Here is a 25,977-nt window from a genome sequence, read left to right on the forward strand (position 1 = left end):
ATCTCTATTTTCCTTCCACTGACCCATCTGTCTTTTCCTGTGTCCAGGGCCATATTCTTTTAAATACAGCAGCTTCATGATATGGTTTAATATCTGCTAGTGGTAGAACCCTTCCTTTTCTTTTTCCATTTTTTAAAATTTCAAATGGTTTTGGTTACATGGATCGATTTTGTAATGCTTGAGTCACAGTTATAAGGGCATCCATCCTGCAAATAGTGTTCACTGTACCTGTTAGGTAAGTTTTCGCCCATCCCCTCCTCCCCACTCCCCCTGCTTGGTTTCCACTGAGTTTTACATTCCTCTGTGCACATGTGTGCCCATCATAGAACACTTTCTTGATTCTTCTTTTTAAGAAATTTCCTGGCTATTTCTATTTTGTAGTCCCCCAGATGAATAATTTTGAAGCATTTTGTCACATTCTAGGAATAATCCTACTGGGATTTTTACTGTGATAACAGAGCCTTTGCAGATTCATTTGGGGGAGAACTCCACCTTGATGGGACACAGGAGGGGTAAGGGAAAGGCAAATATCAAGGGCGACTCCCAGGTTCCCAACTCAGAGACCAAGAGGATTCAAGGCATTCAGGAGCAGGGCAGAGGAGTGTGATGACTGCTTTGCACTTAGTAGGATAACCAGGCTTGGGGGAACTAGGAAAAGTTTGGATCTCTTGGGTTGGAGATGTCCCTGGGAAGTCCACAGGGGGAAGCCCGGGAGGTGGAGGCTCCTTCATTCATTCTGAGGTCCATTGTACACACGGGCACTGAAGTGACCCAAAGCTTCCTTGTAGGATCAGGATAGCCTCCAGGGCCCTGCGTGGTCTGGGCCTGCACCTCCCCAACCCCTCCTACCTTCCCTCCTTTGCTCCCTGGGCCCCACCCACCAGCCTCCTTCCCATTCCTCTTGGCATCTGCACTTGCTGTTCCCTCTGCCTGGAACATCTCAGCTCTTTGCATGGCTTGCTCCTTCCCATCTTTTGATCTCAGCCCAAATGCCACCCTCTCAGAGATGTCTTTCCTGGAGACCCCACTTCCCAGCAGCCCCACCAAACTGGGGTTTCTCCCTCTTTTTTTTTTTTTTTCCTTAAGACACAGTCTCACTCTGTCATGCTGGGTAGAGTGCAGTGGTGTCATCATAGCTCACAGCAACCTCAAACTCCTGGGCTCAAGCGGTCCTCCCTCCTCGGCCTCCCAGAGTGCTAGGATTACAGGCGTGAGCCACCATGGCCGGCCCTGTCTTTCCCTCTTGTTTTCTCTCTCTCTGACCTTTTTGTGTTTCCTTCACAAACCTTAACACAACTTGTTACTATTTTGCTAATGTGTTTACAGCATCTGTCCCTTGTGACAGTTTTCCTTGTCAACTTGGCCAGGCTATAGTGGCCAGTTCAGCAATTAAACAGTAATCTGTTGCTGTGAAGGTATTTTGTAGCTGTAATTAGCATGTGCAATCAGTTGACTGTAAGTAAGGGAGGTTATCCTGGAGAAGCTGGGTGCGCCTCAGCCAATCAGTTGAAAGACCTTAAGAACAAAACTGAGATTTCCCTGAGGAAGAGGGAATTCTGCCTGTGGATTGCAGCGTCGGCCCTGCCTCCTGCGAGGTTCCAGCCTGCCCTTCCTGACAACCTGTGCTATGGATTTTGGACTTGCCTGGCCAAGTCCCCCCTGCACCACCCCACCAATCTACTGGCTCGATTTCTCTGACAGAATCCTGATAGATGCACACCACTCCCCCAGCTGACTCCAGGAGATTGGGGATCATGTCTGTCTACCTCCCCGCACCTGGCACACATGTGTTTGTTGAATCACTGAATGGCCGCCCACTAGGGAAGCCAATCATATGTACTTCTTCAGGACCTCGTGTCTAGCGCCCGAGCCCTGGCTTACCCTGCTGGTGGAAAAATGAGAGACAGCGGCTTACACACAGACCTTGGCCCTGGGGTCTCCAGGGGCCTGAGCCTGCTCTGAGGGAGGAGAGAGATTCTGAGGTCTCACATACTTCCCTGGGGACTTCTAGCAATATCCCCTGGGGCAGGAGAGGGAATGATGGTGTAGGTTGTGGAGTGGGCATCTCCCCTCTAGCGATTGTGTTTTTTTCTGTACCTCCCATGCGGAGACCTTCAGGGGCCACCGGCAGCTGAGTGCCTTCTCCCCCAAAGTCCTCCCAGGGAAGAACTTGCAGCCAGAAAGAGGGGCCCATGGGGGACCCCAGGCAAGGCTGCTGTCAAAGTAGGATGAAGGTGACCTCTATCATGGGAGGCAGGCTCCAAGCTCATTCACCTTTTCTTCAAGGGGCCTCCAGCCCAGCAGCTCTGCCCTGGGGGCTGAAAGTTAGGCCCTGACCAGACACACCATGCTTTTCTCAGCCGCGATGTCAAGGCATTGAGGTGCTGGGATGTAGGCCTCAGACCCGTTGATGTACCTAGGGGAAGAATCCAGAAGGCAGGAAGAGGATGAGGGAGTCCTAGCGGAGTGAGAGGAAGTAATGGAAGGAATAACATCTTGTAGAGGGGCGGGAGGGAGTGGGCCTCAGGGCAGGAGAGAAGGCCAGGCTGCAGGCCAGAGGGGAAGAGGGGTCCCAGCGGAGTGTGGGCCCCTGGAGTCAAGGGGCAGCAGGTCTCTGGGAGGAGGGAGGGTCCAGTGCTGCTGTAGGGGCAAGTCTGCTGAGGGCTGCAAAGCGTCGATGGCCGGGAGGAAGTTGGCACTTTGACCAGAGTACTTGGGTGAAGGAGCCGAGACTGGAGCCAGACTGCTTGGGGTTGAGGGCAGCAAAGAGCTAGAGCTGGTGCTGGATGGGCTGTGGGGTTGAGTGGGTGGTTTTAACATGGCCAGGTAGAAAGCCTCGGAGAGGCATCTAGCAGAGAGGCTGCTGGTGCAGGTGAGGGGACAGCTAAAGTGAGGGCAGAATGGTGGGGCTACCGCCACCAGGAGGAAGGGGGCAGGGATGAGACTGCTGGGGGCAGTGAGGCCAGACTGGGGTCGGTTGGCAGGAAGCATTCAGGGAGCTGGTCTGCACCACAGCCCACACTTGGCTCAGCCCTGAATGTGGTTGGGATGGAAAGTTGAGCCCTCTGGGAATGGAAGATGGAAACAGTTCAGTGGGCCAAGCTCAGCTTTCATATTGGGTCTCTGAGGGCTGGCAGAGCTGAGTGGGGACAGCTGTGACTCATGAGGCTTTCAGGCAGCTGAGGTGGCCACACTAGGAGGGCTGGGCTGGGGCATCTACAGGCCACAGGCTTCCGCACCCGATGGGCAGGTGTGTGCACCACAGAGCCAGGGAAGGGCGAATGGGCCTCCTGGTGCTCAAGCCGTGCTGCCCCTGGAATCACTGACAGGGGGACAGGACAGCTGAGTCCAAGTGCCCTGGTGTGGCCTTGAGGGACAGCGGGGCCTGCCTGGGGCCTGGCGTGGCTGTGGCACTGGAGGAGAGGGAACCCTGGGAGCTGCAGCGAGGCTGGCTCCTGGGGAGGCCTCCTGAGCAGCTACTGCCCACAGGGGCAGCAGGCACAGAAGCAGAGACGGTAATGGGGAGCGATGACTGGCTTAGGGCACCTGTGGGACTCGCCCTACAAGGAACGCTCAGCAGGAAGCAGGAGGGGCCTGTGTGAGCATTGGGCCGACAGCCAGGGCTTTTGGGTAATGACTCTTTCCGCCACCCCTCTGGCTCACCTCTGGCCCCTGGACTGAGGAGGGTGCTTCCGTCCGTCCACCTTTGCCCTTAGTCACAGCCATTGAGAGTGCTGGGTGGGGGCATCTTCTTAGAGCATCTTTAGGCTCTGCTGGACATGACAGGTCTGCCTCAGAGCATGTGCCTTTCTCGGCCTCTGAAAGCTGCCACCACGTTGGAATACATTGGGCATGAGGATATCGACTCTCCCAGCCAGTTGGGGCGGGGGGTTAATGTGATGATGTATTCAATTCTGACCACATCTGATCCCAACTGTTGCTTTAGCTGCACACTTACAGTACATACAGGGGTGTGTGTGTGTGTGTCCCACGTTTGGGGACATGTAGTTCCTTCTGTGAAGCCCTGCTTCCTGCCCACCAGGTCCTGGCCACCTCATGGGAGAGGCACAGGTCTCAGCTGCCTTATCAGGGTCCCCTTTGGAATGAGGGTCGACCATAGCCAAATTCGAAGCTCTGTGGGAGCCACCTTCTTGCCGTGATGGGGGTGGCCTGAGGATGAGATGCCCAGGAGCCCCATTGTTTTTGCACAGTTTAAACTAGAAAACGGCCACCTGCAGCAAAGCCACCTACTGGGCCAGGGCTTCCCAGTCAGCTAGGATCGACAGCAGGTCAGGATTTAAAGGGGCCGGGCTGGGACTGCCGGTGTGTGCCTCCGAGTGAGGTGACAGGGCTCCACAGGGGTGGGACAGCTGTGCGAACCTGAGCAATAACTTCCACTGGCATCTTGGACCTGAAGGCAAGCCATAGGGACTTTGACCCTACCCTCTGCCCCCATCGCCCTCACACCTCTGGCTCCCTGAGCCCTTCTGGCTCCACCGCTCAGAGTGAACAGGGCTGGGTTGAGCCCAGGCTCTGTGCCAGCGACAGGGTAGGGGCGGCGGGAAGATCCTACTTTCCTGGGATCACGCACTGCAGGGGTGCTCAGTTGCCTGGCATTACCAGGGTCTTGTTGGCTGTCTTTGTGAAGTGAGAGTATTTCATTCCCCCATGCAGCAGACGTGTCACTTGCCTCAGGGTCCCTCCGCCCCACCCATAGAGCCACTCTATATGGTGTCTCTTATGTGGGAAGAGTTGGATGTTGAATTGGGTGTGTCAGGCTCTCCAAGGAACCACAGCAGCCCTGAAGTTTAGGCTTTCTTGCTCTTCCATGGTTCATGGTCTGTATTATGTCCCTCGATTTCTGGGGCCACATACAAATATCAAGTCGACAAAGTAACGAGCTCAGTTCTGTTTGGATTCCCTGTCACTCTGTATTCAAAGGTGGCAGGGGCCGGCTGAAGAGGGCAAATGTGGTCTTCAGCAAGGCAAGGAGGAAGGTGGTGTGGAGAGTCTGGCTTCTCAGCACAAGCCCCCACCCGGGCCACCCCCAGCGCAGAGTTGCCTTCGTGGCCTCCTGTCCCCTCTGCTTCATCCCCTGTAAAATGAGGGGCTGGGCCAAAGTTAACATGCTTCTATGCTGTGATGGGAAATTCCTGCAGCACACGCTACACAAACTTGCCACTCCGTCCCCTCAGCGCAGTATCTTTCTGGTGCACAAGACATCGAGCAGCCCACGGAAGAACCAAAGACACTAGTGGGCTTAGCTGACTTGGGTTCGTAGGTACTGAATTCCCCCTCGATAAATGAAAACATAGAGGCACTTTTCTCCTGGCTGTTTATTACAGAACGAAGAAAAAACGCACTGGCTGGAAACAGATGCCAGATTTCAAATGTAGAGGCGAAATACTAGGTGGCAATTAAAATGTGATTACACAAAGTCTGGACACTGAGAAAAGTTTACAGGACAGTGGGTGTGGGTTTTTCTATAACAGACATTTAAATATACATGACGATAATTGCAGATAGAAACCATTAAAGACAAGCCCCAAATCAACTATTAATGTTTACAGATTTTTTTCCCCAAACCACAGAGCCTTAAAACAAAACAAATACTGAAAGGCTTTTACCCAGGACAAGCTCGCCTTCAGCCTGCGAGGGTGCACGCAAAGCTGGTACCTTCTCTCTGCCTGAACCAGAAAGGTAGGAGGGCACTCCAGTTCCTCCAGGCGGAGGCTCAGACAGTGCTCGGCTCCTGCTGTCTCTGCACCGCTCCCGGATGTAAGAAACTCTCTCAGCCTCTCGGCAAAGTGTCTCTGGGGGGCACTTAAGGACAAAACAGTTTCTTCCGTAAATGCTCATTAGGAAAGAGCTAGCGGAGACTGAAAGGTTTGCAAAAGAGATTAAGAACCACACAAGGCAATAGAATTTTTAGTGAAAAATGGAAATACATGGCCAAGTGGTTTTCTATTTGGCATTTGTCAGTTTGCACAACACCCCTTGGTCACATCGACATCGCTCATTGCATCAAAACCATAAGCGACTCAGCCACCTAGCTCAACAAGGTATCACTGGAGCAAACAACACAGTCTGCGTATTTGTAACAATGTATAATAAACACAAAACAATGCATAATAAACACAACTCTACTGAAACAAAAGCCGTCACTTTATTTACAAAGTCACAAAACGAAGTATAAATACTTCTGTCATTAATGTTTAGGAAAACCATTTACAAAATTTTCAAATATGTACAAGTAGCTTGAAAAATCACCAGCTTTCCATTTTCTCACAGGTAGAGAGAGGGATGGGTGTGGGCTTGTGCCACTCAAATGGTAATGAGGAGACAACTGCAGCTGTCTGGGGCCAGGTGTGAATCTGCTACGGCTCATGCCACTCCCTAGAGTGATGCCAACGTGTGGGGCTTCTATGGGCAGCCTGCTCAGATTTAAAGCCCCCCAGCATTCTGGGGGAGTTGGCCAACCTTCTTGGCTGAGGCATTTTGAGCAGCAGCATGCTGGTCCAAAATGTCATCGATCAGCCTCAAGTTGCACACCCAGTCTTCACCTGGGCTCACGCTGGAGCCTTGCAAGAGAGCTTCAATGAAATCCACCTCACTGCAGTCAGGTGGTGAAATCAGATCATTTAGTGGGGGCTGGGGCTGGGGCAAAACATTGTTGGGTGGCGGCTCAGGGGGAGCACTCGTTCTGTTGAACGGACTCGGGAAATGGCTGGCGGTGATGGCAGAAGCAGCAGCGGCAGCAGCAGCAGCGGCCACATAGCTTGGTGGCTCAATGCCTTGTATGGGACTCATGGGATGGAAGCTGGCCATGCCCTGCTGGAGGGACCTGGTGGTGCTCGGTACAGGCACTGGGACCCGCACCGGGCTCTGCCTGAGGCTCTGGTTGCCCAGCAGGCTGAAGCTGGAGCTGGCCAGGGCAGGACTCAACTTCTGGCCAGGCCTGCCTCCTGGGGCCATCTGATCGGGGGGCACAACTGCCTGCTGCGACAGGAATGCTGGGGCTACGGGTGGCACTCTCATAGGTGCCTTGGCAAAGATCGAGTTGCTATCAAAATGCTGCTGAATGCTATTATCTACTTGGCTTGGGTGTGGTTCCCTCGAAACTGTTGTGGTCGCAGCTGCTGCCACCGCGACCCATGCGGCATTGTTGAACACAGTGGGCATTGTTGGCACACTGGGCTGTCTGAGCTGGTGGGGACTCAGGGCCTGGCTGCCTAGGAGGCTGGGACAGAACCCAGGCAGGGGCACTCGTCGAGGGTTGGCCTTGGGACTCAGTGTATGGTGGCAGACAGAGCCAAGACTGCCCAGGGGCTTCTGGCCAGAACGTGAGGGTATGGGAAACCGGGGGCTGCAGCTGAAAATTCCGCGCTGCTTGCCTGGAGTTGGCGAGATCACGCCCACGTCCTCAAGGCTCTGGCGCCCGGTGGGTGGGATCATTCCAGGACTTAGATTGTTCTGAAGGAGTCCAGTTCTGGGTGGCATCATGTGCTGGCTGGATGGGGGGCTTGCCTTGGTCCGGCTACACTTGGAGGTGACTTGTTCTTGGACGGCTACAGGAAGAGAGAAGTGGGGGTCAGTTTCAAAGGCATCTTTGACTCAGGCTCCCTGCTGAGCCTCCCCTGCTCCCCAGTTCCTCTCAACTCCCCTCATTTCTTTGCCCTCAGCCTGGACTGCAGTCCTTTGGGGAAGCCCTCCCAGACTTCCACACAGGCTCCCCGAGTCTGGGCTCACAGCCTGTGTACCAAGAGCATATCATGCTGGACTGAGGCACCAGCTGATTTGTCTGCCTCTTCAGGTAGATCAGAAGCTCCACGAAGCCGGGGTCTGTGTGTGCTTTTGCACATGGTACCGTGTGCACCCCGTGACAGATGGTGCACGTTTTGCAGAAGGAAGGAAGGGGCAGGGTGGGGATGGTGGGGTGGGTGTCAGGGGAAGCTAGTGCAGCCTCTCAGCTTCTGCACAGGACGCATGGGACGGCAAGTGTGGTGAGAGCGAGTGTGGATGGTGTTTTGTTCCCCTCGGTGCTCCCCCCAGCCTAGACGGCCCCTGAGCCCAGATCTGGGGCTCAGACAATATGTTCAATTGAACTGCAATGGGGGTCCTTTCGAAAGGCTGAAATCTAGGAGTTCACATTCTGGAGAGCCTGGGGGTAGAGAAACACAGAGCTGAAGACGGAGGGTCGGTGGGACCCCAGTGCCTAAGATTGGGAATTCATTTCCTCTCATTGTCATGAGAGCCTACTGTGGCCAGTAGCTACTGTGGCCAGTATCACTACTGGTACTTTTGTGGAGTGGAAACTGAGGCATGTGGTTTACCTGAGGTCAGGTAGGGTAAAACTGTGCAGTCTGGATTCGAGCCCTGGTCTGTCTGACCCACCCTAGAGTCTATGCTCTTAACTACGAATACTTTTTTCCCCCTTGTAACTGTGCCTAGGTTCTTTTATTATCATAGGATGAGTAAGTTTTTCAAATAGGTTGCAACCTAGCCTCAGAAGGTTAACCCCCCCAGTGGCCACCCACCATCCCGAACCTTGCCTGTGCTGTCCCTGCAGCCAAGCTTGCCTAATGTGCCACTCCAGCCTGGGCAGGTGGGACACAGACTCAACAAGTATCAAGCCGAAAGGGCCAAGGATTTTGTATAAGAACGGAGGAGCAATGGCGTGGACTACAGTGAGGATGCTGACCACCTGTCCAAGGGCAAGCAGCCTTCCCTGGTCCCCAGACTGGTGCTAAGTGCTCCCTGACCTGGTCCAATCTCACCCCAGTGGCCTGGAAGGATTGCTTAACTCAGGACTCCATGAAGTAGGACGCATGCCTGGCTCTTTGTTGTTGTTGTTATTGGTTATATTCATAGCTGCCATGGTAGGGTGGGGACCCCTGCTATCTGTGGAGGCTCTGGGAGCCTCCGACATAGACTCTCTGGAGCCAAGCCTCCCCAGCCCCTTTTCTATTCCTCATAGCTGACGGATGGCCCAGGGACCCATCTGAAATGCAGCGTGTGAGTGTTTTTGTGGTGGGGAGGAGGGGAAGGGCAGGCTCAGATCCCTCCCCCCCCCAGGGTGTGGCAGCCCCCAGGTGATTCTGATGCACACCCGGGGGCCCGCCCCTCTCTCACTGAGAATAGCTGCTTTAAGGGACCTGACTCAGCTAAATCAATCTCTTGAATTAAACAGTGATTTTGGAGCCATTAAGCCCGGGCCTTCAATTGGGATTGTCCTCTTAGAGCTGGATGAACTACTAATGTGAGAGATCCAACCTGTGTCCTGTTTAACTGACTTTCAGACCTCTCTCTCTCTCCCTCAAAGCTTCCAGGAACACAGACAGTAACTGCTTACTCTGAAATGAATTCAAACCCTACCTCCATGTATATGCCTCCTCGCCTGCCCCTTTGGGGATACTGACCTTAACTACTTACCTTGAAATTGACTCATCTGTTGGGCGATATATGCACTCTGCTGTTCAGGGGTCATTGCCATAAGACCTGATCTCTGTTTCTCTTGCTAAACAGAAGATGAAAAAGACATTAGATTACAGCTACCAAAAAATATTAGCCATAGGATCGCCGTGTGGGGACCTAGGACTTGGCTTTGGTGTAGCAGAAAGCATGAGTGAACACACCAACACACACTCACATGCATGCCCACCCTCCCGAGCAAAATTCCACAGGTATAAATAAAAGTACGATTCTGCACCTGGGTTAAAAAAAACCAACTGCAACAGCATAGGATGGGGCAGGAGAGACAGAGCTTAATAGCAAGAGCACACAGAAGAAAGATTTAGGCATTTTGGATGTCTGTCTGCTCAGGATGGGTCAGCAGTGAGATGTGGTCACCAAAAGAACAAATGTAACATTAGGCTGCATTAATAGAAGCAGAGTATGTAGAAGGAGGGAGGTGACAGTCCTATGCTACTCTGCCTTGGCCAGACCATGCCCACAGTGCTGACGAGTCTGGACGTGCCCGTCTCAGGGAGACCCAGACAGACTGGCTGCGTTGAGAGGCGGGTAAAGCAATGAGAGTCGGGACTGGACTTCAAACTACCCAGACAAAGAACAGCTGAGCAAACCGGGGCAGAGCAGACTCTGGGCTATGCAGTGGCGGGTGCCCAGCCTCTGCAGGGCTGCCATGGGGAAAGGACTGAGACTTGTTCCGGGTGGTCTTGGCACGAATGGCCGGATGATCACATGGTCAGATGGACACAGTGTCCAACACCAGGAGTAGCCAAACACTCACTGTTGCCAACTTCTCCCCTCTCCTGACTGGCTGCAGCATGGGCAAGTGGGAGGAGCTTCCTGTCTCCGCCTCAAGGTTGGCTGGGTGGGCAGGGGAGGAGCCGGCCTTCAGGACTGCAGTCCCAGCACTCAGTCTGGGATCCGCTCAAGGGTCACCCGGGAAGAACATAGCCAGGAGGGAATGAGATGAAGGCCCCAGGGCCCAGGGAAGGCATGACTAGCTCCGAGAGCCTCAGCCTGTCAGTGCCAGCTTGTGACTGGGACCTGGGTCTGACTCCCAGTCCAGTGCTCGAAGCCTCACCCCATGTAGTGGGGGTAGCTCGGCCATCTCTGCTCACCCGCTGTCATCTCTCTCCCCTTGTCAATGACCAAGGCAGCTGTGTCAGGGAGCAAATGGCCCGAGTCCACTTTCTGGCCTATATCCCCCCCCCCCAGATGCCAGCAGACCTGACCCTGCAACATGGCTTGCCCGTGTGGCACCTGCTTTTCCAGCAAAGGGCTTCTGGGCAGCCCTTCTCTGTGCTCAGTGGGGCTGGCGTGGGAGGGGCGGGGTAGAGGGCTGGCGCTTGGGAGTGTGCCCAGCTCTCAGGCCTGGCAGCTGTTCCTGGCCTCAGTTCCTGCCAAGGCAGAGAGGACAAACACATGGCACCGGGAAGACTACACCAGCAGCGATTTCACTGGACTGGGCTTTGCTTTTCCATCCCGCCCTTAGCTGCTTCCTGCCTATCCCTCCCCTCCCCCCCCTCCGCTGGGCTGCTGTGTGGGCGTGGGGGCTGTTTCTGGCCACCCCGTGGAGCTGCCCTCTTCCTGCTACAGCACTGGCTGGGTGGGGGCTGCCTTCTTGAGTGCTCACTCTACTGAGCACTTTGCGCCCGTTGTTTCATATCCTCTAGCAACAGCCCACACGGACACCCAGGAGCACAGGGGTCCAGTGACCACCCAAGGCCACATCATCCAATCTGCCTGAGGTGCTCAGGGTGGGTGACCATTTCTGAAGGCAGCCCTTTCACTTCTGTTCTGCCCCTTGACCCTTACACCAGCCTGGGACATCAGGGCAGAAGGTCTACAGTCCCTAGCTTACTGATGTGACATCTGAAGCTCAGAGAGGTTAAATGACTTGTCCAAAGCGACATGACTATGGAATGCGATACCTACTAACTGCAGACCGGGTGTTTCCACCGCTTCCGGGGACAGGTGCCTGTGTGGCGGGCTAGGTCTCCACCGGCCCTAACTCCATCCCCACTGGTTGTCCCATTTGCAAATAACACAGCTGTACAGGGGCGGGGCGGGGGCAGCTGGAAACTGGAAGTGTGACAGGGAAGAGCAGGGGAGTGGCAGACAAGTCCACAGGAAGAGAGGGAGGGAACCAGGCCTGAGGCATCAGCGACCAAAGGAAAGGCTGGCCGGGTGGGATTCAGAGGGGCGCTGGCACATCTTCGTCCCAGAATGCACACATTCCAGAGCACCCAGCATTGAAGGGAAAAGCTGGTCAGCGGCATCACTACAGAAACTGCCAAGGCAAATGTTGCCGTTGACACCCAGCCAGCTCTGCAGGACCCCCGTGTCTGGGGTGCCACCAGCAAGTGGGGGCCTTCCATGGGCTCTTCACCCCCACTGGGGTGTCCAGGGGCATTGCCAGTCCTCTGCTCCCAGCCCGGTCCTGTTGTCCCTGGCAGAAAGAGCCAGGGCATTCTCTGGGCCTCCCGAGGAGGCTGCTTCCTTTGTTTGGCAGAGGAGGCTCCCATCCTTTGTTCTGAATCAATGTGCTCCAAAGATAAGCCCCAAGAAAACAGTTGTTGCCTTTTGACACTGACAATTAGAATCTTTGGAAAATGGAGAAAACAGGAAATGACAAATGGTTTCAGTGACCAGGAGGAAATGGTGGCTGAAAGTTGCTGCAGTGACTGGGACACTCGCTTTCTGCCTTCTTGTGAAGGATGGCCCAGGCCGTGTGGGTGTTTATAAGCAAAGTTATGGAGGATGTCATCAAATGACTCTATTTTCTAGGGCTGCAATTATCCTGGCACTTGGTCCTATTGTGCCAGGTGACATTGACAAGCCGCACTGCCAGGTAGGCCCTGTGTGAGCCCAGGTGTGCTTCTCCCATGGTGGCCACCATGGTGAGTCTAGGGCTGTAGCCAGCAGGAAGTCTCCCAGAGAACCAAGGCCCGGCTCTTCCTCTGTCACACCCCCTCCCAGTCCCACTCAGACAAGAGGCCACATTCACAGACAGGTCTCAGCCAAGATGGCAACCTAGGAAAACTTGGGGCTGCCTTTCTGGAAGCTGTAGCCCCCTCCTGTCTCTAGGGGCTCATGGAAAGCTAGTGCCTCATTTTGTGTGCTGGGCAGGAGAAGCAAAAGGCTAGGCCAGTGCAAACCCGCCCACTGCCTGCTGGCACAACTGTGCCCAGTACAGGGCCGCCAGCAGACCAGGCTGGGCACCGTGCCAGCTCCATCCATCAGCTACCACATGCTAATGTCTCTCGTCCAGCTCAGTGCAATCACCTGGATGCTCCTCTCTCATACTGCAGAGGAAGAGCAGTCTCATTACTGATTCAACCACTGAATCAGGCAAAAGGGCTCTCTAATTGGGGAGAGGCAGAGGGCAGGTGATCAGGGACAGAGGCCCACAAAAGGTTCCCGGATTCCAGCCTGATTCAGACAGAAGTTCCTGGCCCCATCATGCCCTGGAGGAGAGTGTTCTGGCTTGGAGGGAGGTTCAAACGTAATAGCTTCTGAGGGATGGCAGGGAATGGAGCCAAGCCTTATTTTGTAAAGCCTGTTTAGGGAGGGAGGAAGGAAGAGAGAGGAAGAAGAATGGGGGGGTGGGGAGAGAGGGAAGGAGGAGAAGGGGGAGGGAGGAGAGGGGAGAGGAGGACAGAAGAGGGGACAGAGAGGGAAGAGAGGGGGAGATTATCTCCTCCCCCCGACTAGGGAACTCCTGTCTCCTTTTCCCAGCAGACATTGCCACGTGAGTGCCCTCGTACGGAGCCAGCCTGCAGTGGAAGGCACTGAGCTATCTGTCTCAAAGTTTAATGAGCTCTAGTGTGGGTTTGTTTATTACTCTGCAAGGAAAAGCACCTTCTTTTGTAGTTTTTGGAAGCCAGAATTGGAAACAAGTCCCCTACCCTTCTGGCTTTTCCCTTGACAGCATACTGCTTGAGGGCCACCATGTAATCAAGATCTGAGTTCCAGGGGCTCCGGTACCCAGGTGGGTGGGCACCCCTGAGACCCACTGGCTCTGGCTGGCCATGGCCCACAGATGGACATAGACACTGCTGCCAGAAGCCCAACTGACAAACGTTTATCATGGGTCTACTCTGGGCCAGGCTCTGCCCCAGGTATGGGGATATCATCATGGGTCTCTACTCTTCTGGAGCTTACAATAGACACAAGTTCTAGTGACAACCCAACAGGGTGAAGGGATGGAGAGTGGCCAGGCACTGGCAGAAACCCCAGGTCAAGGCATGGGACCCTGAGGGGGAACTGGAACCTGTCACACCATTGTCTACAAAACCTGGAGCGATGTTGGCCTGCAGGGTTTCTTTGCCCCTCTGGACCCCTGGTGCAGGAGCTGGGGACCTCGCCCATGGTAATAGTGCTGCCTTTAGGTTTGAACCAGACTGAAGCTATCATCAGGAGCTTCACAAAAGAAATGCCATTGAAACTGGACCGCAGAGATCTGTGTAGGTCATCCCTTTACTCTCCATTTTCTATGTTTCCACTTGACCTACAACTGTGTAAATTCTATTCTGACTCCTCCTCAATCTTGGTGGTTTCGGGGCTGGTGGGTCTGGGAAGGGCTTGGTTTAAATGCTGGGAATGATCGCCGGGCAAAGGAAACAAAGGTCTTTCCAGCTCGCCTTTCTTCTTCCCCTGCTGTGCCTGTGTCCTGTGTCTCGCACTGACTCACAGGCTGGACTGACAAGGCGTTTAGTGAATGCAGGGCCTGTCCCTGAAAGCCCCCCAGGTGGGCCAACTTCCAAGGTTCTTAGAGAAGATTTGAGAGCCACACATCTGCCCCGACGACGTCTGCTGCTGGGTGAAAGGCTTTGGCTTGGGAAGAGAGATAACAAGGCGTGGGACAGGAATTCTCGAGGCAGGCTAGCTGGGATCCTCTCCTTTGTGGCTTCCGAGGACGGGGAAGGGCAGGGCAGACCAGGGTGGAAACAGCGACATCTTGAGTGGACAATGTCCATTTTGCTAATTCTGTTTCCCTGGCAGCTTTGTGCCGGGCAAGATTCTCTGGTTTCAGCTGAAGAGTGAACAGCTGAGGAGCACTGCGACTCTGAGAGGGAGAGAGAAAAATCAATAGCCCTTGAACGGAAAGCACTGCTTGTTCTTCCAGGCCAGGGCGGGCAGGATAAAGAGAACAAGGCTGTACGTACCAAAGCAGAATTTCCATTAAAGGCCAGAATCCTGGGAGGCCCTTTCAGCTCAATCACCATCTTCTGATCACTATCACTTAGAAAATGCTCATGTCTCCAGCGTTCTCTGCAGATAGGGCAGGCAGCCTGTGCACGTGGATATTTCATGCACCAGAATGACAACTCCATGATCCAAATGCAATTCTCTGCAAAGGCCCGCTCTGGTGGTGTCCATCATCACACTTTCACGCCCACTAACATGACTCTTTGGGGGCAAGTCAAGCCATTCCTTCTAGACTCTAGAAGCCAGAGGATGGTCCAAACTCACAGCCCTCTTGCGCAGGCTTGGCTCGGACTCCTTTTGCCTGCTCTCCCTGACTGCCAGTCCTCCAGGGGGGCAATCCACCTTCCCACTTCTAGGGTGTGGAAGTCCCAGGTGGGGTGCAGAATCCACAGCAGGATAGCTGGCAGGAGAGGCAGTTCCTGGGCACCCACTAGGTATCAAGCAGGCAGGCATTGTGTGGGGCCTTCAGAGGTGCAGAAGGACAGCCCCTGTCCCCCTTGGGCTCCCAGTCTGACCACAGGGACAGACAGGCAGGTGAGGAAAGGGGGTGCTGGAAGGCGTGCTGCAGAGGGACGGAGCAGCTGCAGCCTGAGAAGTCCCCCACTCATTTCCCTGGAGGTGACGCTGAGGTGTCTGGAGCACTCTGCTTGCTTGGGTTGGCCCTTTGCCAAAGAGTGCCAGGGAGAAAGTAGAGAATAAGCAGGGCCAGAAAGCACTAGCACTCCCTCACGGGTGGATAGAGCTTTACCTTCGGAGCTGTCACCTCCTGTGTTCCTCCTAACAACCCTGTGAGGCAGGCGGGAAGGCTGAGCAGGGACTGCGCCCCGTTGACAGATGAGGAAAGCGAGGCTCAGGGGGAGGTGACTTACCTGCAGTGTCGTAGCTAGGCAGTAGTGGAGCAGGCACCTGCCTCCAGGCCTTCGGATCCCAGCCGCCCCAGGGCGCTGCCTCTGAGGTGCTGTACGAGGAGGTGACTCGGGCCAGCTCATGAGCAAAGGAGCTGCTGGGCAGGAAGGACTCACTCCCCAGGGCCTGGCAGGATGGGGGCTGTCGCCCAAGGCTGACCTGGGGGGGCCTGGCTTCCCCAAGCTTGCAGGCTTTGTCTACATGAGTCTACAACAACCGATTGAACAATCCATCACAAAATGGTCCTGACTGATCTTGTCACTGCCCTGACCGTCTAGCTGGGTCATTTGGGTGTAGACACACCAACTGGTTTGGTGAGACAAAACCAAACAGCTTTGTGGTCTTAGCTTGTCTTGCAAGGGTCACAGACCCCTTTGAGAATCAGTTAAAAGCTATGGTCTCTCTCCACAGAAGCAGCACTTACAGTGTCTACCCCTTCCCAGCCCACCAGCATTTTACATATAATTTTAGGGGGGTTTTCTGAACCATTAAATACCCATCGTGGATCTCATGTGAAGAATCCCCTGCTTTGAGCAATCACTGTCTTGTTGAAAATGGGAATAAAGCTAAGTCAGGTGGTTCATTGGCAATGACTTTGACCAATCCCATCCCTCCCTGCCCCACCGACCACCCCCCACAACATGGCACACAACTCTAAACTGGTTTGTAGGTATGTGTGTGTAGACATGCTGAGGAATCTGCAAAACCAAACAATCAAGTGTAAATCTCACAACAGCCAAGTCCTGACCTGCAGCCCTCGCTGCACTTCACCCCACCAGGGCCCTGAGGTTTCGGGACTCGTATGTGAATGGGACCTCCCTTTCCATCATGCCTTCAAGGATTTCACCAGAATTGAACGTATTGAACATAGGACCCAATTCTTTTAGCCAAAGGCAATTAAGATAACCTCATACTTGATATCCATGTCAGAGAAAGCATCAAAACTCAAATGGGCAGCTGATATAGCCCTGGCACCCTGCTAAGCACACCAAGAGCTTAGCAACAGTGGTGTCCAAAAGGACCAGGGGGAAGTCTACCTTGACAAGAGGTTGCTCTTCTTTCTACCTGAAGCGGAGTCTTTACTGTCATGCTTTTGTTACCTGAGCTGTGAGTGATCATCTGTGTCTGCTAGCAAACATTCCAGTGGAAAAGGAAATACTCGTCCCCCAAATCACTTCAATTAATTGCAATAAACACTTACTAAGCAACTATTGTGGGCAAGTCTTTGCAATGGATAATAGTCCAGTAGATATTTGGAACCATTATTTGAAATAATAAAAATTGCCACCACTGAATTTATTGAGCATTTGCCAAGCTTCACGTACTAATCCAGGTGCTTTAAATATTTAATCTCATTCAGTCTTTATAAATGGCCCTCTATGGAGCAGGGACTATTATTGTCCTTATTTCACAGATAAGGACACTGAGACCCAGAGAGGTTCATTAAGTTGCCCAAAGTCACACAGCTAGTTAGCAGCAGAGCAGGATACAAACCCAGGTTTGCCTTGTCCCCAAGCCCACATGTAGTTTGTATGTGTACACGTATTCAATCTTTAACTTGTTAAATGAAAAGCAAGTTTTGAAACGTAGAAACTGATAAAATATGCCATTAAGAAAACTACAGGCAAGGTTTTACAAGATGGGAGGGGGGTGCCAGACAAAATTTTAACAACAAATTATAAATATTTTAAAAATGGGAATAGGAAGACAACCTAACAACCTGGACAGTTTTAGAGATGACACCCATCCACCCCCAAAACCCAAGCAACAACAAAAACAAAAACCAACATGAAATATTCTTAGCAAGTGAACTCAATGTACTTGTGAAAGACTCTGCCATCACGATGGGATTCATACCAACTACGGAGGGCTCGGGGCCCCTCCCCTCGGGGGGGCTCATTAGTATAGGGCTGAGCTCGCTGGCCATCTGCAGCTTCATTCCATCAAGCTCCCATTTGTCCTTGCAGCAAGGTCATCTGGGACATGAGCAGAAACATTGCTTTCTACAACTTACAATGCATTATGCCTGCATGCTTAGCTCCTTGATAACTTTAACATTATCTTATAGCCACGCTGGAGTTTTTAAAATCCCAATATGCAAATATTACTTGGGTTCTGATTACTTGCCCACTCCATGATGACACATTCCTAAAGCGATGAATGGGGCTTATTTGCAGAGAACTGAAGTGTTTTTAAGCCTGTGCTCAGGAATCCCTGGTAGCTTCGTGTGACTTGTACGATATTAGCGATGGGTCAAGAAACAGGACCCCCATCAGCATTAACACACGCTTGCAGTGCCTCAGTCGTCCATCAGGCAGAAAGAACTGCAGATGGCACATGGAAATGACCAGCGGCAGGAGATGCCCCGGCAGTGTGGGCAGCTCTATTTGAGCACTCATTCAAGTGGAGCAGGACGGGAGCAGGCACTTCGCAGACCAACGCAGTCCCCAGTTCAAAAACGAATAAATGAAAGAGGTGAGATGCAGCCTGGACTCTGACTGACTGGGAGCTTTATAGCTGATGCTCATGTGTTTTCTCCATTTTATTTAATTATGGGGAAAAAACATGCTTATCACACTGCTCTATAAGAGTGAGGCCCAACCTCCAAAGAAAAGGTTGTTAGGGACATTTCAACTTCTTAAGGTTTCCGAACAGAAGTTAAATCCATCTCTATCTTTGGAATCACTGAACAGCTCAGAAAAGCAAGTAAATCAGAAACTGCTGGGCATGATTACCAGCTCTTGGGCTGGCTGGTTCCACATTATTCTGAATCTCATAGAAGTCAGTCATGGTACAGATAGGGTCTGATAGTGGTGCCCCATTTCCTGGAGCTCACACTCACTCATCCCCCTGGACTCTGGGCTGTGCATGACATCCAAAGGGCTTGCTGGAACCAGGCTGGTCCAGGTTCCCTCACCCTCAAAAATGGTCCAGTAGCTCGCAGAAGACTAGAGACACAAAGCACATCCCATTAAGCTCTGCTGTCAGGGTTCCGTCCCTTAGCCTCCCACCCTCCCTGCAGCCACATTTTTACTCTTCCCTCCAATCACACTACTCTCCTTGGAGCTCTCCAGACAGGCTGCCACGTGTGTTCTGCCCTCTGTGCTTGTGCCCCTTGGTTTGCACAGCCCAAAGTGCCCTTTTTTCATGATTCCACTCTGGGGATCCTGTGTGTCCTTTGAGATCTAGCTCCTCCACCCTGGAAATTCTGCCTCTTTGTCGAGGCCCAGCTTCTGTGGCTGAATACCCTTGGTCGACTGAACATTTTTGCTGGGCCAAGTCTTAATCATCTCTAAATCCCTCTGGTGCCCAGACAGTACCTAGCACAGGCAAAGGGCTCAGTGAATACTTGGAAAAGTCAAACAGTTTTACTCTGTCATTAGCTTGGCACTTGGGTGATGTCCCAGGAACTTGGGAGATTATAATCCGGTGAGCACGGTGCTGGTCTCTTTTTGGGATGAGCATCAATGGTAAACTGAGCCTTTACTCTCATTTTAGCACATCTACCCATCCCTTTTGAATGCTGGTGGGCTTATAAAACCCTCGGAGGAAGAGTGATCATAATCATATGGTGAAAATAGCATCAGCTAACACACTAAGCATGCACTGTGCGGGACGCTGAACCCCATGCACATATGCATTTGAGATAGACTGTCCCTACTTTATGAGATGAGGAAGTAGAGATAGACTTACTCAGGCCACACAACGGCAAGGTGGGGTACAGACAGAGTGGCTAAAAACCAAGCAACCCCTGGGTTTGGAAGTGCGTGGGCTCCTTCTCTGCACATGGAGAGGAGCAGTCAGGCACTCTTCCTTCTTCACACTGAAATAGCTCCTTGTTATTGGCTATTCTGTGACATTTTGTGCTATTTGGTAGCTCAGATGGGCTCTGGTGCACGGAGCTCAGGTATGACTAATCCCCATAGATATTCAGCTGCTTTGCAAGAAGCGGATGACTGCTCTGACTTTTAAAATTATTGACTGGATGAGATATTGGATCAATCTCTGCCATGGTGACTCAGAAGGAGGTATACGTGCACTTGCAAGGTTATAGTAGTACACTGTAATCCCACTGGCTTCTGGGAGCTTGTAGATTTCTCGACTTACCCATTCTGGGAGTTCAGGCTATAGATCCTCAACTCCTTTTCTTTCTCCAGCCTTTACCAACCACATAACAGAAGCAAGCAGAGAGAACCCAAGAAAGGGAACTGGAGACTTGGTGAGTGCTAGAGCCAGGACTAGAACCCAGGTATTGTCTGATTGCAAAGCCTGTGCTCTGAGTTTTGCATGATCAAATTGTCCAACGGAAACTCTTGTTACTGTCGCAAGCAGACTAGCAGCAAGAATATTTTGGAGGGCCTCTAGAGTTCCACCAGGGTGCAGTAGCTGCAGGGCTGGCTATCGTGTGACCCAGATGTTCTTTTCTTTTTACAATGACTGTATCCTGAAATGAGGAGAACTCCAAGTTGCAGGATTTCTGTGATGATATGTGTGGTATGAAGGGTAGGGGGGGAGATAGGGCTTACTAAAGAAATTATGCAGAAAACCCTAGGGTAGCACCAATCCCACCCGTTTTGTGGATCTGTTCTATAGATTTGCATTTTGTAGATGTTTTCTTAGAGCAGAGTATCCCCTATGCAAGACCTGGAAGAGTTTGAGCTTTTATGGATTTTTTCCTCTATAAATGTATATAATTTAACTTTAACATTTCAAAGTTTAAGTGTCTAAGGCTTACTGAAATTGACCAAGCCCAGAATCAAGTTCACTCTGTCACTTAAATTCTCAGACTTGGAATTTAATCATAGGATTAAGTTCAACTGGTAAATTGCTACTTTGCCTAGGGGAAAAAATAACCCAATAACACAAAAACATAATGTATAAATCAATTAAGAAATGAAGGAATAAATTTCTACTGGACAGTTAACTCCCTGGGGTAAACTGTTGCTTTGACAGTTTCCAGAAGGTTCCTAATGTCTCAGATATGATGATGGTGGTGATGATGATAATAGCTACCACGTATTGAACATATACAATGTGCCAAGCACTGAGTCAAATATCATATAGTTTTTATCTCATTTAATCTCCATGGCAAGCCTGAAAGGTGGGCATCATTATTGTCCCCATTTGATAGGTGGAGAAAATAAGATTCAGAAAAGCAAAGTAACTTGCTCAAAGTCACATGATGAGTAAGTGGCAGAGCTGAACCCGGGTCTGATTTATTCAAAAATCAGGCTTTTAATCACACATACTAAAAAAGCTTCAATATGAACGAATGTTCAAAGCACAGTCCCTGTGCTTATGCGTACCGCCTCACCCCACCCTCTGGCTTCCAGTTTCCTCGGTGTCTCCTTGCTGGGTACAGTAAGCACTGCCCATAGGCCCTGGGGCTCCAAGGGAGCCATCCAACTAACCATCACCGTCAGGCAACTGAGGAAGGGAGCGGCAGGATTTCCTTTGGAGACTTCCGGATTTAGACAGCAGATTTAATGCACGCGTCTAAAATCACTCCCTCCTAAAGCCCCATTAAAACTACAGTAAAGGTTTATGTTTTCTTTTATTTTTAAAGACAAAATTCCACCAGGAAGAGAGAGTAGGAGAGGAGATAACGGCGCCATAATTTACGAAGCTAAAAAGTAGATAGACCAGAGTTAACAGACTACACGTCCCCAAGGAAGCTGAATGGCAAGACAGCAGAGGGGGAAGCTGAAAAGCAACTGGGCCTATATGGCAGAATCTTCCTCAGCCTCAGGAAAAGGGGCCCCAGCTTATCCCTGAACTGGGAGGTGAGGTGGGATGGGTGGGCGTGGCCAACATAATGGAGTTGGGCTGAAAGCTGTTAAAGAAGCAGGTGGATCTATGGATCCCCTCCCTGACCCCAAGTCCCGGGGCATCTGCCCCACGCTGGCAGAGGTCTAGTTTGACCTTTTTCTGGTAAATTTCCCTCTCTGCCTTCACCGTCCTGCTGGCTGGATCAGCTGAGGCCACACACTTGGCCCCACAGAGATGTTCTGTGTTGCCTTACACCTGGAGCTGGAGGTCCTGGAGGCAGACTGTGGGGAGCTTGCAAGCAAAACACAGAGTGCAGCCCAATCTCTCTGAGCATACTTCTTCTGCACATCCAGTACCATATCCACAACTCTGCTGGCACCGTGATGGTGGTGGGCTCTGCACTCCCCAGGCTGATCATGCCTTTAGCCACTGACTTCCCTAAGAGGGAAGCTATGGGCAGATGATGACCAGAGACTGCTCAGCCTCTCCTCTTCTGGGAGATTTCATCTAATAGTGGCCTGGGACTCTCTCCTTACACACCTAGGTTGTGCTCATACTCAGTTTTTGAAAACGAAGCAATCACATGTTTGAACCCATGAATAAGTGATGAATCTTATTGAAACACTGCATTCCTACATGTTAATGGTAGTTATTACTGGATTATTTGTATATTAAATGCTTGTATATTTTGTTATCCCACAAGGTTTGTGTTTTCTCTCCACTTTCCTGCACTTTCCAAGTTTACTACAAAAAGCACACTCTGGTAATCAGAAAAGTCATAAGATGTATTTAAAAAAGACAAAGTCCCCATCTAAAATTAAAACTAATAAGGATCAAGACAAAATAGATGAGACGAGCCATCTGTGGAAATCTACACAGAAGATAACTACGCAAAGACATTGGTGACACACGTAATCTAACTAGGATGAGCTCAAAGCCCATCAGAGTCTGGGGTCTATTTCTGGAGTTGGCTCATGGGAGTCCAGATGCTTGTTATCTCTGGGAGGGGGCACGGGTACACAGGGGGCTTGTGAGATATTTTGAATGTTCTATTTCTGAACCTCGTTGGTGGCTGCATGGGTGTTGGTTTTATTATTATATGTTTTATACAGTCTTCAGTATGTATAGCATGAGTTCCAAAGAAGATTTCCTTTAGGGAAAGCCAGGAATCACGTAAGTAGAAAATACAGTGCTACGTCAAAGGAACTACACAAGTTTATATAAAATCATCATCATTTAGAGGTTAAAAAAGTTGCTTTGGAATTTTGGTCTTACTGACTTGTCTTTTCTGAAGCAAATCACAGCTTTCTGGAGCTGCTCAGGGCACAGGGGATTAGGGTGGGGTCAAGGCTGCAGGGACTTAGCTCAGCACACTTTCTCCGTGGGATTTAGGGTTTGTCTAGTGTTGGCTCCTGGGTTCTTGTCAGGAATGCCAACCCTTCTTGGGCTCAGGATTTGGGGTCTGCCTTCTTCTCCCAGATTTCGTCCACAAAGACACTCAGGTAAGTATCTCAACTACCAATGCTTCTGTGCTCTCCTGCTACTCCTCTTTTTCAGGGCAGCCTGCCTGGTCTCCTTTCCCTACCTGTATGGGAAGGAGACATCATTCTCTGCTCACCTGTCACCGAAGGCCTCGCCTTCTGTTCCTTCTGGCCCATCTCGTCTCCCTGGAGCCAACTCCTCTCCTTACCACCCTAACACTTTCATTACCTGAGGAGAAATGAGAGTTCACCTTGGAAAGTTCATCATTCTCTGTAGATGAAGGAGAGATCCAATGGTTTTCTCAAGATGGCCAAGAAAATTAAAGACAGAGTCCGAGAGTCGGCAAGACCTATGAAGAGCATGTATCTCTATTGTTTTGTAGGGACTCCATCTCTGTGTGTGGAGCCCTGGAATACCACTCTTTGAGAAACACTGACTGACACCAACTCTCCACTTGCTAGGTAAGGACACTGAGGCTCAAGGCAGGAAAGGGCCTTGTCCCAAGTCAGATCAGACTAGAACTCATCCCTCATGATTTTCAGCCCAGGGCACCTTGTTGTGACCCCTTTATCCCAAAAAGCAGTCACTTCCCCCGGTCTGAAAATCAGGAAGGGAGAAGAGAAAGGTGGAATCTAGGGTATGCAGCTTTGATGCACAGCCTGATGAAAACAGATCTATATGAGAAGCAGATGCCACAAGGGAGAGGAGAAGGAGGTGTCCCATACAGAGCTGGCCTCTTTCAACTTCACTTTGATTCTCACCGAGAGTAACTAAAAAGGGCACCCTGTATTTCTGAGTTCAACAGTGTTGGAAAGGCACTGCACCCCTACATTATCCCCCAGGGCTGTGCTGCTGCAAATGGCCCACAGCCTCAGTGCCTGGCCCTAGGGTGGGCCTCTCTAGACTGCATTTTGGAAGAGGGGACAGAGCTTTTGGAGGCCCACATTAAAAACAGGGGAACAGAATGGGTAAGGTAGGGGATCCTTGATGATGGAACCAGATGGAGGGACAGTAGCCAAACCCCAGGCCTCCTCTGTGGCTCCAATCCAAAGGCTCTGGGATCCCTTCCAGGGCAGAGCATCAGGCATGCTTCCCCCCACTATCCTTGACAGTGACAGCAGTGCAATTTCAGGCAGCTAGCCATTTGGAATGCAACCTCCCTAATCTCAACTGGGAAGACTCCTCAGGGACCCAGTAAGGCCCCTGTGATGCACACCTGGAGGAAGCTAGCTTAACCAGAGCCTCGGCACAGTTCTATCCGAGATGCCCAGGTCTGAGACCAAAAAAGGAACTCCCTTTCCTGAGTCCTGACCCAGCTGCATCTCTCTCTCTCTCTCTCTCTCTCTGACTCCCTGAAATGTCTGTCTGCATTTTTTGTCCCATCAGGAAGCAAGAGCTCTCACTGGGCCAGGCTCTGCCAGAGGACAAGTCAGCCTGGTACTCAGCTACTCCAGGAACTCTCTTCTCCCCACTGCCCCTCACCTCCCAGCTATCCGGCTTCTAGTTTCCCCAGAGCTGCTTGTTTCTTTATGGTCCTTTGTTTCTTGCACACATATTTTAGTCATTAGCATACACAAATGGCAGCTTAGGCCAGTTTATACTGAGGTCAACAGCCGAGGCTCTCAGAGTTGTCACACAGTGGCACAGGACAGGGGGCTCTTCCTGCAGAGAATTTGGAGGACATTCCCGCCCACTTACAACAAAAAGCCCATTGACTGGGCTTGACAGCAGGTGATCTGAGAACTAATGGAACTGGGTTAATCCTGTGGCACCAATCAATGAGGGGAACAGTGAGGGCACTGGAAAGTGCCAGAGGGAGAGGCAGGAGGTCTAGGTTTAGCTCCTCCATGGAGTCAGCTGCTGTGACACCTAGGCAAGTGGCATTACCTCTGTAGGCCTCAGTTGCTTCATGCAGGAAATAGGAATAACAACAAAATGCTCTGCTCGGGGCTGTTGTGAGGACAGGATGAAAGGACAAAGGGAAGGCCCTCAGTATAGGGATCAGTGCAGAGGACACACTGACACAATTGCGAGGGCTGGTTCCACGCTCTGCCCCCACCATCACTAGTATAAAGATGGCTTGTAAGTAGGGTGACCTGAGTTTTAATCTTGGCTTTGCCATTAATTGCATGAACTGGAGAAAGTTCCTTTTCCCTTTTTACATCTATTGAGATGATCATGTGTTTTTTGTCCTTTATTTTGTTAATATGGTATATTATGTTGATTGATTTTTATAGGTTGAACTAGCCTTGCATTCCTGGGATAAATCCCACTTGGTCATGGTGTATAATCCTTTTTATATGTTGCTGGATTCAGTTTGCTAGCATTTTGTTGAGGATTTTTGCACCTCTGTTCATAAGGGATATTTGTCTAGCTTCACCTTTTAGGGCCACAGTTTCCCATCTGTAATACGATGTAGTTGAACTAGACAACCTCCAATGTCTCTTTAAGTAAGTATTCATGTTGTATGATTCTGTGATACTAAGACAATTAAGAAATAGTGATTCTTGGGCACCAAACAAAAATTAGACTCTGTAATTAAAAGGTCAAATGTTCAATTTGCTTATTTCTTAAATAACTTTGGTCTTTCCAGTCTATCTCACCTCTGAGGCATGATAATCTTTAGATGCTTACGATGGAAAGTAAAGTCTGCCAGCTAATCATTTTGAACTTCTTCCAAATGCATAGGGCTTTATTTTCCTAGACCTGGGGTAAGATGGAGGAATCAAACAAAGGAAAGGGGGGGAAAAAACAATAATCCAAACACTGAATGAAAAAGCAACAAAGCAGCACAGTCTAGCTACCAACCAATCAAGCCAGTGTTGGCTCTGCTCTCCAAAGTGGTCTAATTCTGGCCCCTGCCTCTGTTCCTGTAGCTGTCTACTGCCTGCCAGGGACTCTGGGAATGGTCTTCCCAGCCACAACTGCCAAAGGAAGGATGTGGTGGCCATGCCAATGGCTGCTCAGATCTCCTGCCATGGAGCATAATTGACTGATAGCCTCCAGCAGCCGCCCCCTTGGGTCTGTCACTGTCGCCCATATTCGGCTGGGGCTGCACTCCCAGCCAATGGCTGAACATGGCAAGTGAAGTAATGTGGGCCTACTCCTGCGAGGCACAGGACTCTCCATCAGCCTTTTTCC

The 25,977-nt window shown here is 51.2% G+C and overlaps 1 protein-coding gene across 2 annotated transcripts in view; it reads right to left on the reverse strand.

The window, feature by feature from the left end:
- Window positions 1-6,304: 6,304 nt before the first annotated feature.
- MAMLD1 (mastermind like domain containing 1) overlaps window positions 6,305-25,977 on the reverse strand; it is a 136,832-nt gene continuing 117,159 nt past the window's right edge. The window contains exons 4-6 of one of the 2 annotated variants that reach the window (XM_069463268.1): window positions 9,433-9,517; window positions 6,994-7,568; window positions 6,305-6,945 (exon numbers count right to left, since the gene is read on the reverse strand). In XM_069463268.1, coding sequence (XP_069319369.1) covers window positions 6,445-6,945; window positions 6,994-7,568; window positions 9,433-9,517 — 1,161 coding nt within the window. In that variant the 3' untranslated portion in view covers window positions 6,305-6,444. Of the gene's footprint in view, window positions 6,946-6,993; window positions 7,569-9,432; window positions 9,518-15,548; window positions 15,793-25,977 lie in introns of those variants that run through there. The other variant, XM_069463269.1, reaches the window with a different exon arrangement.

The sequence above is a fragment of the Eulemur rufifrons genome, chromosome 30 (genome assembly GCF_041146395.1).
Source record: "Eulemur rufifrons isolate Redbay chromosome 30, OSU_ERuf_1, whole genome shotgun sequence".
Classification (NCBI taxonomy): domain Eukaryota; kingdom Metazoa; phylum Chordata; class Mammalia; order Primates; family Lemuridae; genus Eulemur; species Eulemur rufifrons.